General features: G+C 39.6%; 1 protein-coding gene across 6 annotated transcripts in view; it reads right to left on the bottom strand.

The window, feature by feature from the left end:
- LOC132398020 (actin-binding protein WASF3-like) overlaps window positions 1-13,484 on the bottom strand; it is an 81,889-nt gene that overhangs the window by 34,980 nt on the left and 33,425 nt on the right. For all 6 annotated transcript variants that reach the window (XM_059976918.1, XM_059976920.1, XM_059976921.1 and 3 more), the window contains one exon: window positions 3,548-3,706. In XM_059976918.1, the coding sequence (XP_059832901.1) occupies window positions 3,548-3,680 (133 nt within the window). In that variant the 5' untranslated portion in view covers window positions 3,681-3,706. The remainder of the gene's footprint in view (window positions 1-3,547; window positions 3,707-13,484) is intronic.

Genomic DNA, 13,484 nt, shown 5'->3' with positions numbered 1-13,484 from the left:
TGGTCACAATGCCATTAGTTTCAAAGTAAGTATGCAAAAAGACAGATCTGATCCGTGAGTTGAGATTCCAAATTGGAGAAAGACCAATGTTAATGGTATCAGAAATGATCTGGCAAGTGTGGATTTGGACAGGCTGTTTTCGGGCAAAGCTGTACATGGAAAAAATTTTGAGAGTACAAAGTGCCTGTCAGAACAAAAAGTAAAGATAACAAGTGTGGGGAACCTTGGTTTTCAAGAGATATTGAGGCCCTGGTTAAGAGAAAAAAATGGAAGGACATAGCAGATATATGCAAGTAGGAACAAATGAAAATGCATGAGAAGACTTAAGAAAGAAATCAGGAAGGCTAAAAGAAGGCATGAAGTTGCTCTAGCAGGCAAAGTAAAGGAGAACCCTAAGGATTCTACAGATATGTTAAGAGAAAAAGGGGTGCAAGGGATCAAAACTGATCATCAGGAAGACCAGAATGGTAATTCATGTGTGGAGCCAAAACAGATGGGGGGGGAGCTTCACTGGATTCTTTGCATCTGTATTTTCTCTGGAGATTGATACAGAGTCTGTAAAGGTGAGGCATCTGGCATCAACTTTATGGATCCTGTACAGATTACAGAGGAGGTTATGGTCGCTACTCCGAGGCAAATCAGGCTGGATAAGTCCCAAAAGCAGACAAGGTGTTCCCTCAGACCCTACCAAGGCAAATGCAGAAATTGCTGGGGCCCTAGGAGAGATGTTTAAAACAACCTTAGAGACAGAATTACCAAAGGATTGGAGGATAGCCAATGTTGTTCTGCCGTTTTAAAAAGGCTCTAAACAGATTTCTGGAAATTATAGGCTGGTGAGTCTGACATCAGTTGTGGGAAAGTTATTAGAGGGTATTCTAAGGGAATGTATATAGAAGTATTTGGATGGGCATGGACTGGTTAAGGATAGTCAGCATGGTTTGTGCATGGAAGGTCATATCTAACCAATCTTACCGAGTTTTTTAAGGAACTTACTAGGAAAGTGAATGAAGGCAAGACAGTGGAAGGTGCCTACATGGATTTTAGTAAGGCATTTGATAAAAGTCCTACATGGGAGGCTGGTCAAGAAGGTTCAGACACTCGGCATTCAAGATGAGGTAGCGAACTGGATTAGACATTGGCTTTGTGGGAGAAGCCGGAGAGTGGTAGTAGATGGTTGCCTCTCTGACTGGATCCCTGTCAATGATAGGGATCATGAGAGAACCAAGGACAAGGAAAAAGAGCACAACCAAGAAAGATATCAAGAGTATCAGAGTCAAATCCTTCAACCAGCACAGAGGAAGCTCCAGAACCTGAGATTGTTTCACAACCACAAGTCTCACCTGTCAAGCAGAGCGACCTCCCTTGTCAGGAAAGCCATTATCCCACAAGAATAAGGAATCCTCCACTGCAATTAAATCCTTGGGCATGAATAAGAAAATTTAAAATTCACTATGCTCTAGATATCTATATAGTAATTGCATTACATAGTATATGCATATAAGTTGTGATGCATTATCTATTGAGTTGGAGCTTATAGTTAAGCTGGGAACAGAGTTGCGTATTAATATAATAGTAATATTTGAGTAATATTGTAAATATATTGTTTTATTAAGCATTCTTTTTGTTCACATAATGCATTGTAGGTTATATGTAAAATTACATAAGTGGCATATACAATCATGTCACCGTGTGATATGTGCACTCCTCACTTAGGCTAAAAATGAAACTAAGACCCGTCTTTTTTTCTTGTAATTATTTTAATGTTTTGGAGTTTACAAAACATAACAAACATGGCTAAGTTATTTGCACCATTGTGACTTGAGTGCAAGCTGGCAGACCAGACAGATGTTGTCATTTAACATATCAAAATTGGTCACAGTAATAGCAATCAATAGTTTTTGTGGACATACCATATTTGTGTATTCAGAGATAACCCTGACAACATTACTTTTGGGTGTCTGGTTCTCTATCATCAAAAGGTTTTAGAGCATTTGTTAATTAGCTCTGCCAAAGCATTTGGACTTTCAGAGGTGTCTTATCAACTACAATCTACTTCCACTATGTATCTCAAAGGAGTCATTTGTCAACCCAAAGTATTGAAGTAAACAATGTCATTGTAACTAATGAAATTGCACTGAATCACACACTGTTGCCTTTGATTTTAAGGGTATAAAAATATGATGCACCTTTGGGTTTGTGAGCCTCCACCAAGAATGTCTCCAGAATGATGCCTGCTTGTTGTGCTAAATAAAGATTACTACAACACCAGCCTCAGAGTCTCTTGAATGGCTTCATTCACAGTCATAATAGTGACAGCACAGTCTGCCACTTGATGTAAGTGATTACACGGAAAAAGAGACAGGAGCAGAATGAGGCCGTTCAGCCCATCAAGTTCTTGGAGGTTTGAAGCCACAGCTTTCAACAGAGAAAACTTAATCATGTTTCACAGCTAGCTAAACTGGGAGGTATACGTGGCTGGAGAACAATAGTACATTGAAAACCTGCCAGAATCTCTCAAAGGTGAGTATATTAAATAGTAGAACACAGTACGCACGGTGCCTCCAAGGCACGTCATAATGAATCCTGAACTTGGCAGCACAGGTACAGCAAAAGTTGAGACCAAAATTTTCCGCACAGGAGAACAGGGTCTGACAGACAGATTATATTCTTGGATTTATTTGGATTTCTCCTAGGATGCTAGATGCAGCCAAATTGGCAACATTCGTAGATGTGATACTTATAACTGTTTTCTCAATGAACAGAAATCAAATCATAAGTTCCTAGTACATGTTTCGATAATAAACCAATTACCAGACACCTAGTAGGTCAGTCTACATCTGTAGGTGGCTAATCTTTCAGCATAACAAAGTTTCATTATTTTCTTTTTTTTATTTCAGCTTTCCAACATTTCCAGCTTTTTGCTTTACAAAATGCTCAGCATAATCTAGTTCCTATTGCCTTGCAATAGAATAATCAATTTAAGTTTATTAAAGAGCAATTGTACAATATATTAAACTGTTATAAACATGCGGAATTAGCAGTCCTCCACCAAGTTCACTCTGTCAAAATGCAATATAAATGAAGAGGAGTTCCGACTGGACTCAATATGGTCAGGTAATAAAGTGAACAACATCTAGTAACAGAGGATAGAAAATTTGCTTTTATATAAAGCAATAAAAACTTCATGTCCAAGGATAATGCAAGCAGGATGATAGTTTTTTTTCCACTTTCTTCCAATGACCTGCCTCAAAAAGCCACTATTACTCTTCATCGGTGTTACATTTCCAATTCCAAACATTGCTCCGATCTTTGAGTGAAGACAATGCCAAATTAACTATCAACTCATGCTTACAAGAACATGGGTCAGGTAGGAAATGGGCAGTATCCCTCAGAGTAAGGATGCAAACACAACCTATCCTTCATTCACCCTAGAAATTCAATAAATAATGTGTGGCTGGAAGGACTCATTTATGAAAGAATAACAATGGAGACAATTATCACTCCAAGATTACATCCAGAAAATAGAATAAAACCAATGATTACTTACTGAGACTACCAAGCTGCTTTATAATGGCAGCTAATGTGCTGTTCGTCACACATTCCAACTCACTAGTGACACCTTCTGGTAAGGCCCCATGACATAGATGCCGTGGTTCAATGATCCTCTTAATGAGTGGCATCTTCAATTCAAATTGACATCAATTCCCTGAAACAGAAAATAAAACGTAAGGAACTCAAGCAATAGTAACAATTAAGTTGTTTTGTACTTTGAAAATTTCCTCCAAGAGTATCTCAAGATTTCTTCAGTTAATAGCATTTAAGAGATGATTAAGGCTCATATTTCCCATTGTCTTATCAAATAAATTAACGTCCTCAGATAGCCCATATATCCAGAAAAGAACTGAAAAGTTCAGTTCCAAGCATTTGACACTCTTTTATGAATGGTTAAATGAAGCTAGAAATGCTAACAACGTTTTTTGTTTATTATTTATTATGACGCAGCATAGAATAGGTCCTTCCAGCCCTTTGAGTCACACCACCTAGCAGCCCCCAATTTAACCCCAGCCTAATCAGTTTACAATGATCAATTAACCCGTCAACTAGTAAGACTTTGGACCGCGAGAAGAAACTGGAGCACCCAGAGGAAACTCATGCTGTCACATGGAAAACTAACAAACCCCTGACAGAAAGCAGTCACCTCGTAGTGTAAAATGTTGTGCTACCAATATGCTGCAGTGCCACCCCAAATATAAGTCTCTACCAATGTATCCACGATTGTTGCTATGTCTATGTTATCATTTATGGTGGGGCAAGACGGGCTTGCCCCCATGTCTGAGGCCTCTGCTGAGAGTGCCATAGGTCCAATTCTAATCACATTCTGGCATTCCAACAGCCAACATTCATCACAGTTTCTTTGTAAGTTCAAAGAGGTTCTGATGGAACCAGTCAAGGACAAATTGATGCTGCTCTGACTAACAGATGGCACAAGCTTCTGCTCATCATAATAATAAACCTGCCATATATTAGAAATAGAAATTATACTGCATTGCTTAAAATATAACCTGTCCATACACTATCAGAAAGCTCTAATTGCAGCCTCATTTGTTTAAATGGGGCTGTGATCCAAGTCTCTCCCTGCAATCATATATCTAATTTTAAATTGTTTAATTATTCCATGGAGAGCTCTGCATATTGAGCGCTGCTAATGATCTTCAGGGTGGGGGTGGGGAGGGGGAAACACTGATTCTTCCCGTGCACAGTCTAACACACTTCAGTAGTTGTGCATTGTTGCGTCTCCATGGAAAATGCACAGAACTGACAATCCCATGATGCAATGTACAATTAGGGCCAAGAACAGCTGCTACCACTGCACGACATCTGCCTCTCTCATTGCCTCCACGTTTCCGATGAAAAATAGCAGTTCTACCAGCTGAATACACCATCACCACCAAGGGGCACAGACTTTAATATTTCTGAGAGCTTTGAATCTCGGATGCATGAAACAGGTAGGAATAATCCAGTCATGGAGCCTATTACAGTGTAATTGTTAGTTGCCAAGGCAACAGGAAATATTGCTGCACTCCTCTTGGCTGTAGGAGCTCATCTCGAGGACAGCTGCATCATTTGGGTGAGGAAATCCTCAAATCTGATTAGACTCTGTGCAGGGTTTGTTAATCTAAACTACAGCTATGGAAATGTCATCCCAACTCACCTTTCCACCACTCAAGTACAGAGGAGAAAGTCTTCATAGATTTCTCCTCCTAGCTGCAAGCAAGCAATCCTGTTTTATTTGGATACAAAGCCAGTTGATAAAAGGATTAAACTCAGCAGGTTTTCACACAGACATTGTTTCATCTCTCTGATAACGACAGGCACCATTGGTGCAGAATGTGCCCAGTCACATAGAGGTAAATAAGCAGAACTCCATGGGGAAGAAACAGTACAGCTAATGAAAAATATCAGAAATTTAAAACTACATACTTTGTAAACAAGTTTAAGAGCTCAGTTGTTTAAAATTCCTTGTTTCTTCTTTCCGTGGTTATTCTGTTGAATGTTTCTTGATAACGACATGTTCAGCTTTATGGTGACTTTGGAAAAAACTAAATTAAAATTGACGTTTTGCCTTTAAGTTCAACAGACTGTAATAGTTATGATACAATCAGTTGTAACAACCTACCACTCAAATACACATTCTCACTGCCTTTTCACAATGGGAGAAATTGCTACAGTTTCTGTCACGGGTTCATATTTTCTGTAGTTCATACTCTTTTACATAAATTCTGCTGAGTAAATAACAGATTTGATCCATCACTGGCTGTCAAAATAAGATCATGGGTGTATGAGCAATAGTAAAAACTCAGACAGGCCCTTATAACAGTCATTCAGTTAACACCACCTCCACTTTGTCAGTCACTTTCTCTTTTTGTCCTTTCCACATCTCTTCACCTTATTATGCAATCATTTCCAATTTTTCCCAGATATGATGAAAGGCCAATGTGAAATTTCAACTCTGTTCTTCTCTCGACAGATGCCGTCTGACCTGCTGAGTGTCCCCAAATATTTCCATTTCAATTTCTAGCTTCCAGCATATTAACTACATGTTTTAGTCTATTTTATGCATGACCATTTTAAATATTACTACCAATATTAAAACAGTTTTAATTTGGTATGATTTAAATAAATAGCTGCAGGTCATTATGCAAACCTCTGGCTTACAAGCCTGTTCACTGGAGGACACCAAAAGAGGTTGAGAAGTGGACAGTGAAAAGGCTTGATCTGTATACAAATCAACGGGAAAGTGAATAAGGAAACGGCAGAAGGACTTTATCGAAGACAATGAAAAGAGATTCATTTTGGATGTTATACCAGGACAGGATGTATACAATAAACAGTCAACATTTCAGGCTGAGACCCTTCGTTAGGTCAAAACGATGGCTGTTTATTCCTTCCATAGATGCGGCCTAACATGCTGAGTTCCTCCGGTATTTTGTGTATGTTGCTCTGAATTTCCAGCGCGTGCAGAATCTCTCGTGTTTAGGGCATATGCAATGAATGGCAGTGCCATGGAGAATGTTGTTGAACAGAAACTCCTTGGGGTACAAGTGTAGGTATATATTGAGTGGTGAAGAAGGTGTTATGGTATGCACAGGTGTTCAGCTTTATTTCATAAGGATAATGCGTGAACTGAATTATAATTAGAGATTAGTTAGGTCGAACCTGTTTTTGTTATGAGAATTATGAGAAGCATATATGTACACGGTAGATAGCCAAAGACTTGTTTCCCATAAGACCATAAGATTCAGGAGCAGACTTAGGCCTATTCTTCAGCACTATTATCCACCTTTCTTACGATACTTCTTGCATTGAAATATACGCAGCTCAGGATGAAAGTCACACCATGCTCAAACTTCTGATTTCTAACTTTGTCTGAGGTCTCACCAACATCTGCCTGCACAACCTCTTCACTAACTGTTCTGACACTCTGGTTCCCATCCCCTGCAACTCTATTTTAAACCGCACCATGCAGCATTTTCAAACCTTCCCACTAGGATATCAGTCCCCCTCCAGTTCAGCCGCAAACTGTCCCTTCTGTATAGGTTCCACCTGTTAGAGTGATTTTTGGGTTTAGGTCATTTATATTTAGCAAATAGCTTTGGCCACCAGTCTTCTGTTCCTTGACAATGTATTGTGGATTCAGTTTGGAACAACGGGTACCTAAAAGCCCGGTCCAGATGCTGCTGGCACCTGTGGGATGGATGCAAATCAGAAGGGGTGAAGGTTGTATGTAGCTTCAAAAGAAAGCATTGTCTATACTTGTAAATATGGAATTGTCCTTTGTGTTTAACAAATAAATACTGAGCCCCACTTTGGGCCAGCAGACCTTTCCACTGAAAGCGTCTCGGTATGATGCCTGCTGTACCTTGTTTTGTCAAATAAAGAAGCTGCTTTGTATCTGCCAGCAACTCTCTCTCTGGTGATTTCATTCATGCAACAACACCACCTTCTCTGGAAGAGAGACGGATGACCCAAAAATTATATGCCCTCCCTTCTACACCAACTCCTTAGTCACTTGTTAAACTGTATAATCTTCCTAATTCTGGCCTCACTAGCATGTGACATGGGGTGTCCAATGACAGGGTTGTCGTAAACTATAGGACATAAGTTTAAGGAGTGAGAGGTGAAACTTTAAGGAGATCCAAGCAGTAAAAATTTCATACAAGGAATCTGAACTAAATTGTCAAGGCAGGAACAGTAACAATATTTGAGAGGCATGTGGACTGGAACTTGAATAAGCATGAGGGGGGTGGAATATATAATTAATGCAGGCAAAAAGGATTAGTACAGATAGATAAATTGGCCAGCATTAACAGAGTGAATCAAAGGACTGTTTCTATGCTGTTTTCTCCAACTTTAACCACCACGGAACAGGCTCCCAAACTATAAAGAGTTTTGAAAATGAACAGGCAGTTTAATGCAAAAGCAGGTGAAATTTAATAGAGAAACTATTATAAAATTTCTTCTTCACATAAAGGGAAAATACCCACCAATGAATGCACTTAAAACAATTGTACTGAATCATTTCAGTTGAAGCAAAAAGACCTGGGAGCCCAGCAGACCCAATGCAAAACATCTCCAACTAATACAGAATGGCAATCAACAATTGCAGTCAATGACAGGGAGCTATCTCAGATGATATAATGATCAAGGTTTCCAGTTCTCTTTTCAAACATGGCCTCAAGGATGAGATCCACTTTGGATAAGGAATGTCATGCAGTGGAGAAGTTAATATTTCAACAAGCAAAGAAGATATTGGAGAAGTGATCTTGTTGAAGTACTCGGAGACTTTGTTCCAGATAAGCAAGTTAAGGAGATTTGATTATGGCAGAGGGTCACGAGGTAATGATCAAGAATAGGAGCAGCAACTAAATGCACATTGCCTAATATGGGGATATTGAGGCTAATATTGCAAAGTTTTTCTTTCATCGTCCCAGAAGTTACTATTATGCTTATTTCATTGTTCATTATCCAGAGCCTCTGTCGTGTTGTATTAGAGAACTGCTGATTGGCTACAATTGAATTTTTGGAACCTGTGCTCCTCTACCGTAAGCGTACCTGAGCAAACATTAGGTAAGATAGCAGTCAAGTCTCTTGCCTGCTTTAATAAAAGGAATAGTCAAATTCGTAAGGTACAGAAAGAAGGAAGGAAAACAGTTAGCAAAGAAAGGATAAATTTAAAACTTGCAGTAATTAGTTTAGACTGATACATGGATCATTAGGGATCATTCCCCATGCTGATGCCGCTTAATTATCTAGACTCCTTTAAATTTTTAATTACTCACAACCTCCCACTTTCCACGCTAGTGTCCTTTGTGCCATTTTCCTTCAAGGGAATACAGCAATCAAAGTTGTCGCATTGATCTACATCATTATAAACAGAAAAGCTTGGATTACTCGGACTTTCTGTAGAGGAAGAGATAGCATTAATGTTTCAGGTTAAATTGGACTTCCTGACAAATGATCTTTGGGCTGAAAACTTGACTCTGGTATTTTTCTATTTTGTGTCTGTAATTCATAATTAAATGACAGTTTCTTCATAGTTCTGATTACCTTTATAATGGTTTTAGCTGCTTCCCCCTTACAGTTAGTCAACACTGGTTTTAGCTAATGAAATAAAAACTATGGAATGTGTTTCTTTGAGCTAATAGCATTAAGGTAGATCCACAGAATGCATGTAACAATAACTGCTATCACTGGTACAAAGCAAATACTCATGAAGCTTCCCCTCCATTTTTGTGTTAGATCTTAATCACTATTTAGCCAGGACTAGACCCCAAATTACATGCTTCAATTACATGCTTATGTAAGCATAAGAGAATCTGTCATGTCTATGATCATCAAGAAGTGATATCCTTACTCTGGACTTCTAGTAAAGTCCTCACTAGAGTGCTATTAAATATCTAATCACTCACCTTAGTGGAGGCCTATTTCTAGAAAGCGAATGTGGTTTTTGGGAAGGGTGTGGAACAGCAGACGTGATCTGTGCAACAAGTGCCAAGAACAAAACTACAGCTTCTTCAGCGCCTTCGATCACACTAAAGCTTTTGACACTCTTTGTCCTGAAGGCCTATTGAAGATCACAGCAAATTATGATTTCCCTGAAAAATATCACAATTGTCCAATGACTCCAAGACTGGTCCATATACTCTACCAGCAAAGAGAAAACAGTAGAGAGATATGAACTGTAGGTTCCCCTCTAATTCACACAGCATCCTCACTTGGAAATTCAGGACCCAGACTCTTACTGCTGAGGAGCCTAAAGCTGGAATCCCCTCCTCCAGCTTTGTGGGAGGATCTCCCCTTGAATTGCAAAGACTTCCACTCAACAAAAGGTGTCACAGCATGTGATAACGAAACAACAGTACACGTAAATGGGTCCTTGATGGTCAGTATGGACAGGTGAGGCTGAAGAATCTGTCTTTGTGTGTTGACTGACTCTACCTGCATGTGTGTGACATGTAATCTCCCTTGCCCATGGATCAGCCACATCTTTGCCCCAAATCATTTCAGGCTATTAAATCTACTTGGGGCCTGCATAAACACTCCAGCTATGACTTCTAGAAAACAAAGTATAGTGTATAGTGTAACTGGACTGGTCAAAGAACACTGAGGCTGTCTACAAGAAGGGTCAGAGCCGTCTCTATTTCCTGAGGAAACTGAGGTCCTTTAACATCTGCAGGATGATGCTGAGGATGTTCTACAAGTCTGTGGTGGCCGGTGCTATCATGTTTGCTGTTGTGTGCTGGGGCAGCAGGTTGAGGGTAGCAGACACCAACAGAATCAACAAACTCATTTGTAAGGCCAGTGATGTTGTGGGGGTGGAACTGGACTCTCTGACGGTGGTGTATGAAAAGAGGATGCTGTCCAAGTTGCATGCCATCTTGGACAATGTCTCCCATCCACTCCATAATGTACTGGTTAGGCACTGGAGTACATTCAGCCAGAGACTCATTCCACCAAGATGTAACATTGAGCGTCATAGGAAGTCATTCCTGCCTATGGCCATCAAACTTTACAACTCCTCCCTCGGAGTGTCAGACACCCTGAGCCAATGGGCTGGTCCTGGACTTATTTCCACTGGGCATTATTATTTAATTATTTATGGTTTTATATTGCTATATTTCTACACTATTCTTGGTTGGTGCAACTGTAATGAAACCCAGTTTCCCTCGGGATCGATAAAGTATGTCTGTCTGTCTGTCTGTCTGTCTTCAAACTTGGTTGAGGACCAAATTCCCAGTGCTGTTAAAACACTCAAACATGCCATTGTTGCTGAAGAGACATTTTAGATGTCTACACAGAAAAGGAAGCACATTTCAGCTTGCGTTGAGCAGAATGTCAAAAACTGTAGATGCAAGGCACCGCTCGATGGACGCTTGGACCAATACGAACCAGAAAATATGATGAATGTAGCAAGGAAAGGGAGAGAATAGTGGAAAAAGATAAGTAATATCAGTGGCTCACACATCTAATGAGATATTAATGAAATATTCATTTAGGATGTCAAGACTACATGAAGCATAAACACTTCCCAGCCCATTCTACTAAATGGCCAAGCAAAGCTTCACACAACCCATTAACTTAAGCACATTCCATCATTCCCATCAATTTGAATTTGCCATTTGTCATCAAGCAATTCCAGTAAAAAGGAGAGGCACTAAATGGTAGGAACAAAGTTATGTGTTTGGTGGGATGGGCGGTGGTTAATTCTGAGCAGTACGTGTTTCTCACGGTGGTGTTCATCAGTGTGAGAAGCAAAGTGTTAATGAGTCTAGGAATAGTGGTGAGGGGGGGGATGGTAGTGCTGAGGATGAAGATAGTTCCAATGAGTGCGGACAGAGTGGTGACACAAGCAAAGTTGGATGCAAAGGTAGAATCAGAATTGCAAATAATATTACAATGTTAACACATATAATGTGGTGTTTTAGCATTGAATAATCATTCATATTATTGCAGAATAATTTTATAAAGGTTTCTGTTAATATGGACGGTGTGAAGGGCTACACCATGATTTTATCCAGTCCATGTTCTTGAAATGGATGGCATCCACAATATGAAACAAGGAGTTGTTCTGTAGCCAGTAGAGGAGATACTTGAGGAGGCAATGACCTTCTTCATGGCAGATGGCAGGAAGACCCTTCTATAGTTATCACAATTTGATTTGTCTCCTTTCTTCAATTACAGCATCCCTGGGGTCCTCTTGCATCTTTTTCTCTTGCCAAATGAAGTACAGGTTGAACATCCCTTGTCCAAAATCCCAAAATCCCAAAATCTGGAATTTTTGGAGCGTTAACATGATGCCACAAATGGAAAATTCCACAAGGCACTCAGAAGGTTTCCAAGCAAAGCACAGACAGTTCTGAGAAGTGACCTCACATACCCTTCGTGGGGCTCTGTTGGAGCCATTTGCTTTCAGCAATCATCATAGCCAGACCTTTGTGCATTATCCACAGTGATTACCATGTGTTTCTTCTCTGCTCTGTGCTGTGATGATTTTGTTGAAAATGTCAAAGATGCCCACTGTTACCCCTATGGGTAATAGGGAAAAGACAAAGAGGAAGCATTTATGTCTATCTATAACACGGAAAGTCAAGTTGTTGGAAAAACTTGACAGTGGTGTAAGTGTGAAGCATCTGACACAGGAGTATAGTGTTGAAACAACCACAGTCTATGACCTGAAGGAATAAAAGGACAAACTGTTAAAGTTCTATGTTAAAATAATAAACTGAAAGTTAACGAAAAATAGAATACTACATAGAGTGAAAACTGAGGATCTCAATCATGCACTGAAAGAGTGGATTCATCAGTGAGTGAAAACATGCCACTTAACAGTGTGCTAATCATGAAACACAGCTAGATCTGTCACGACAAACTGAGAATTGAAGGTAATTGTGAATATTCAGCAGGCTGGTTGCAGAAATTTAAAGAAAGGCACTGCATTAAATTTTTTGAAATTTGTGGTGTAACGTGTCTGCTGATCATGAAACAGCAGAGAAATTCACTACTGTTTGCAAAAAAAATCATTGATGAAAAAGTAGCACCAGAACAAGTCTACAATGCTGATGAGACATCGTTATTGCCCTAGAAAGACAAGCTACAGCTGATGAGAAAGCTCCTACAGGAATTAAGGATGACAAGGACAGAGTGTGCTAATGCAACACTATACAACTACAGTGTACTATAACCTTTAAATCAAAACAGGGCATCGTAGGTGGAGACTGAAGCCCGCTGTTAGTTATTGCTGGGAAGTTAATTCAGGTGTTCTCCTGAAGCTGCTCTGAGGCTTTTGTTACCTTGCACACATTAAATTTTCATTCTATTAATGGTATGTAATAATTTTTACTGTTAAGCACACGTGTATAGTAAGACAGACAGACAGACAGACATACTTTATCGATCCTGAGGGAAATTGGGTTTCGTTACAGTCGCACCAACCAAGAATAGTGTCGAAATATAGCAATATAAAACCATAAATAATTAAATAATAATAAGTAAATTATTCCAAGTGGAAATAAGTCCAGGACCAGTCTATTGGCTCAGGGTGTCTGACATTCCAAGGGAGGAGTTGTAAAGTTTGATGGCCACAGGTAGGAATGACTTCCTATGACACTCAGTGTTGCATCTCAGTGGAATGAGTGTCTGGCTGAACGTACTCCTGTGCCTAACCAGTACATTATGGAGTGGATGGGAGACAAATGTAAGACAAAGTCTGCTTACCAGTAGGACATAAATTCAGTGTCAGGAATGGTGATGTTAAACAGCTACTGACTGTCCGCCTGGGCAGCCAAGGTAATGATGGTTTACCTTTCTGATAGTTCACATTATTGTTTCATGCACAAAGTTATTAAAAATATTATATAAAACATATAAAACAGCCTTCAGGGTATATATACAAGCTGTATACTTAATGTAAATGGATTTGACGT

The sequence above is a fragment of the Hypanus sabinus genome, chromosome 8 (genome assembly GCF_030144855.1).
Source record: "Hypanus sabinus isolate sHypSab1 chromosome 8, sHypSab1.hap1, whole genome shotgun sequence".
NCBI classification, from domain to species: Eukaryota; Metazoa; Chordata; class Chondrichthyes; order Myliobatiformes; family Dasyatidae; genus Hypanus; species Hypanus sabinus.
This window is presented reverse-complemented; position numbering and strand designations above follow the sequence as displayed.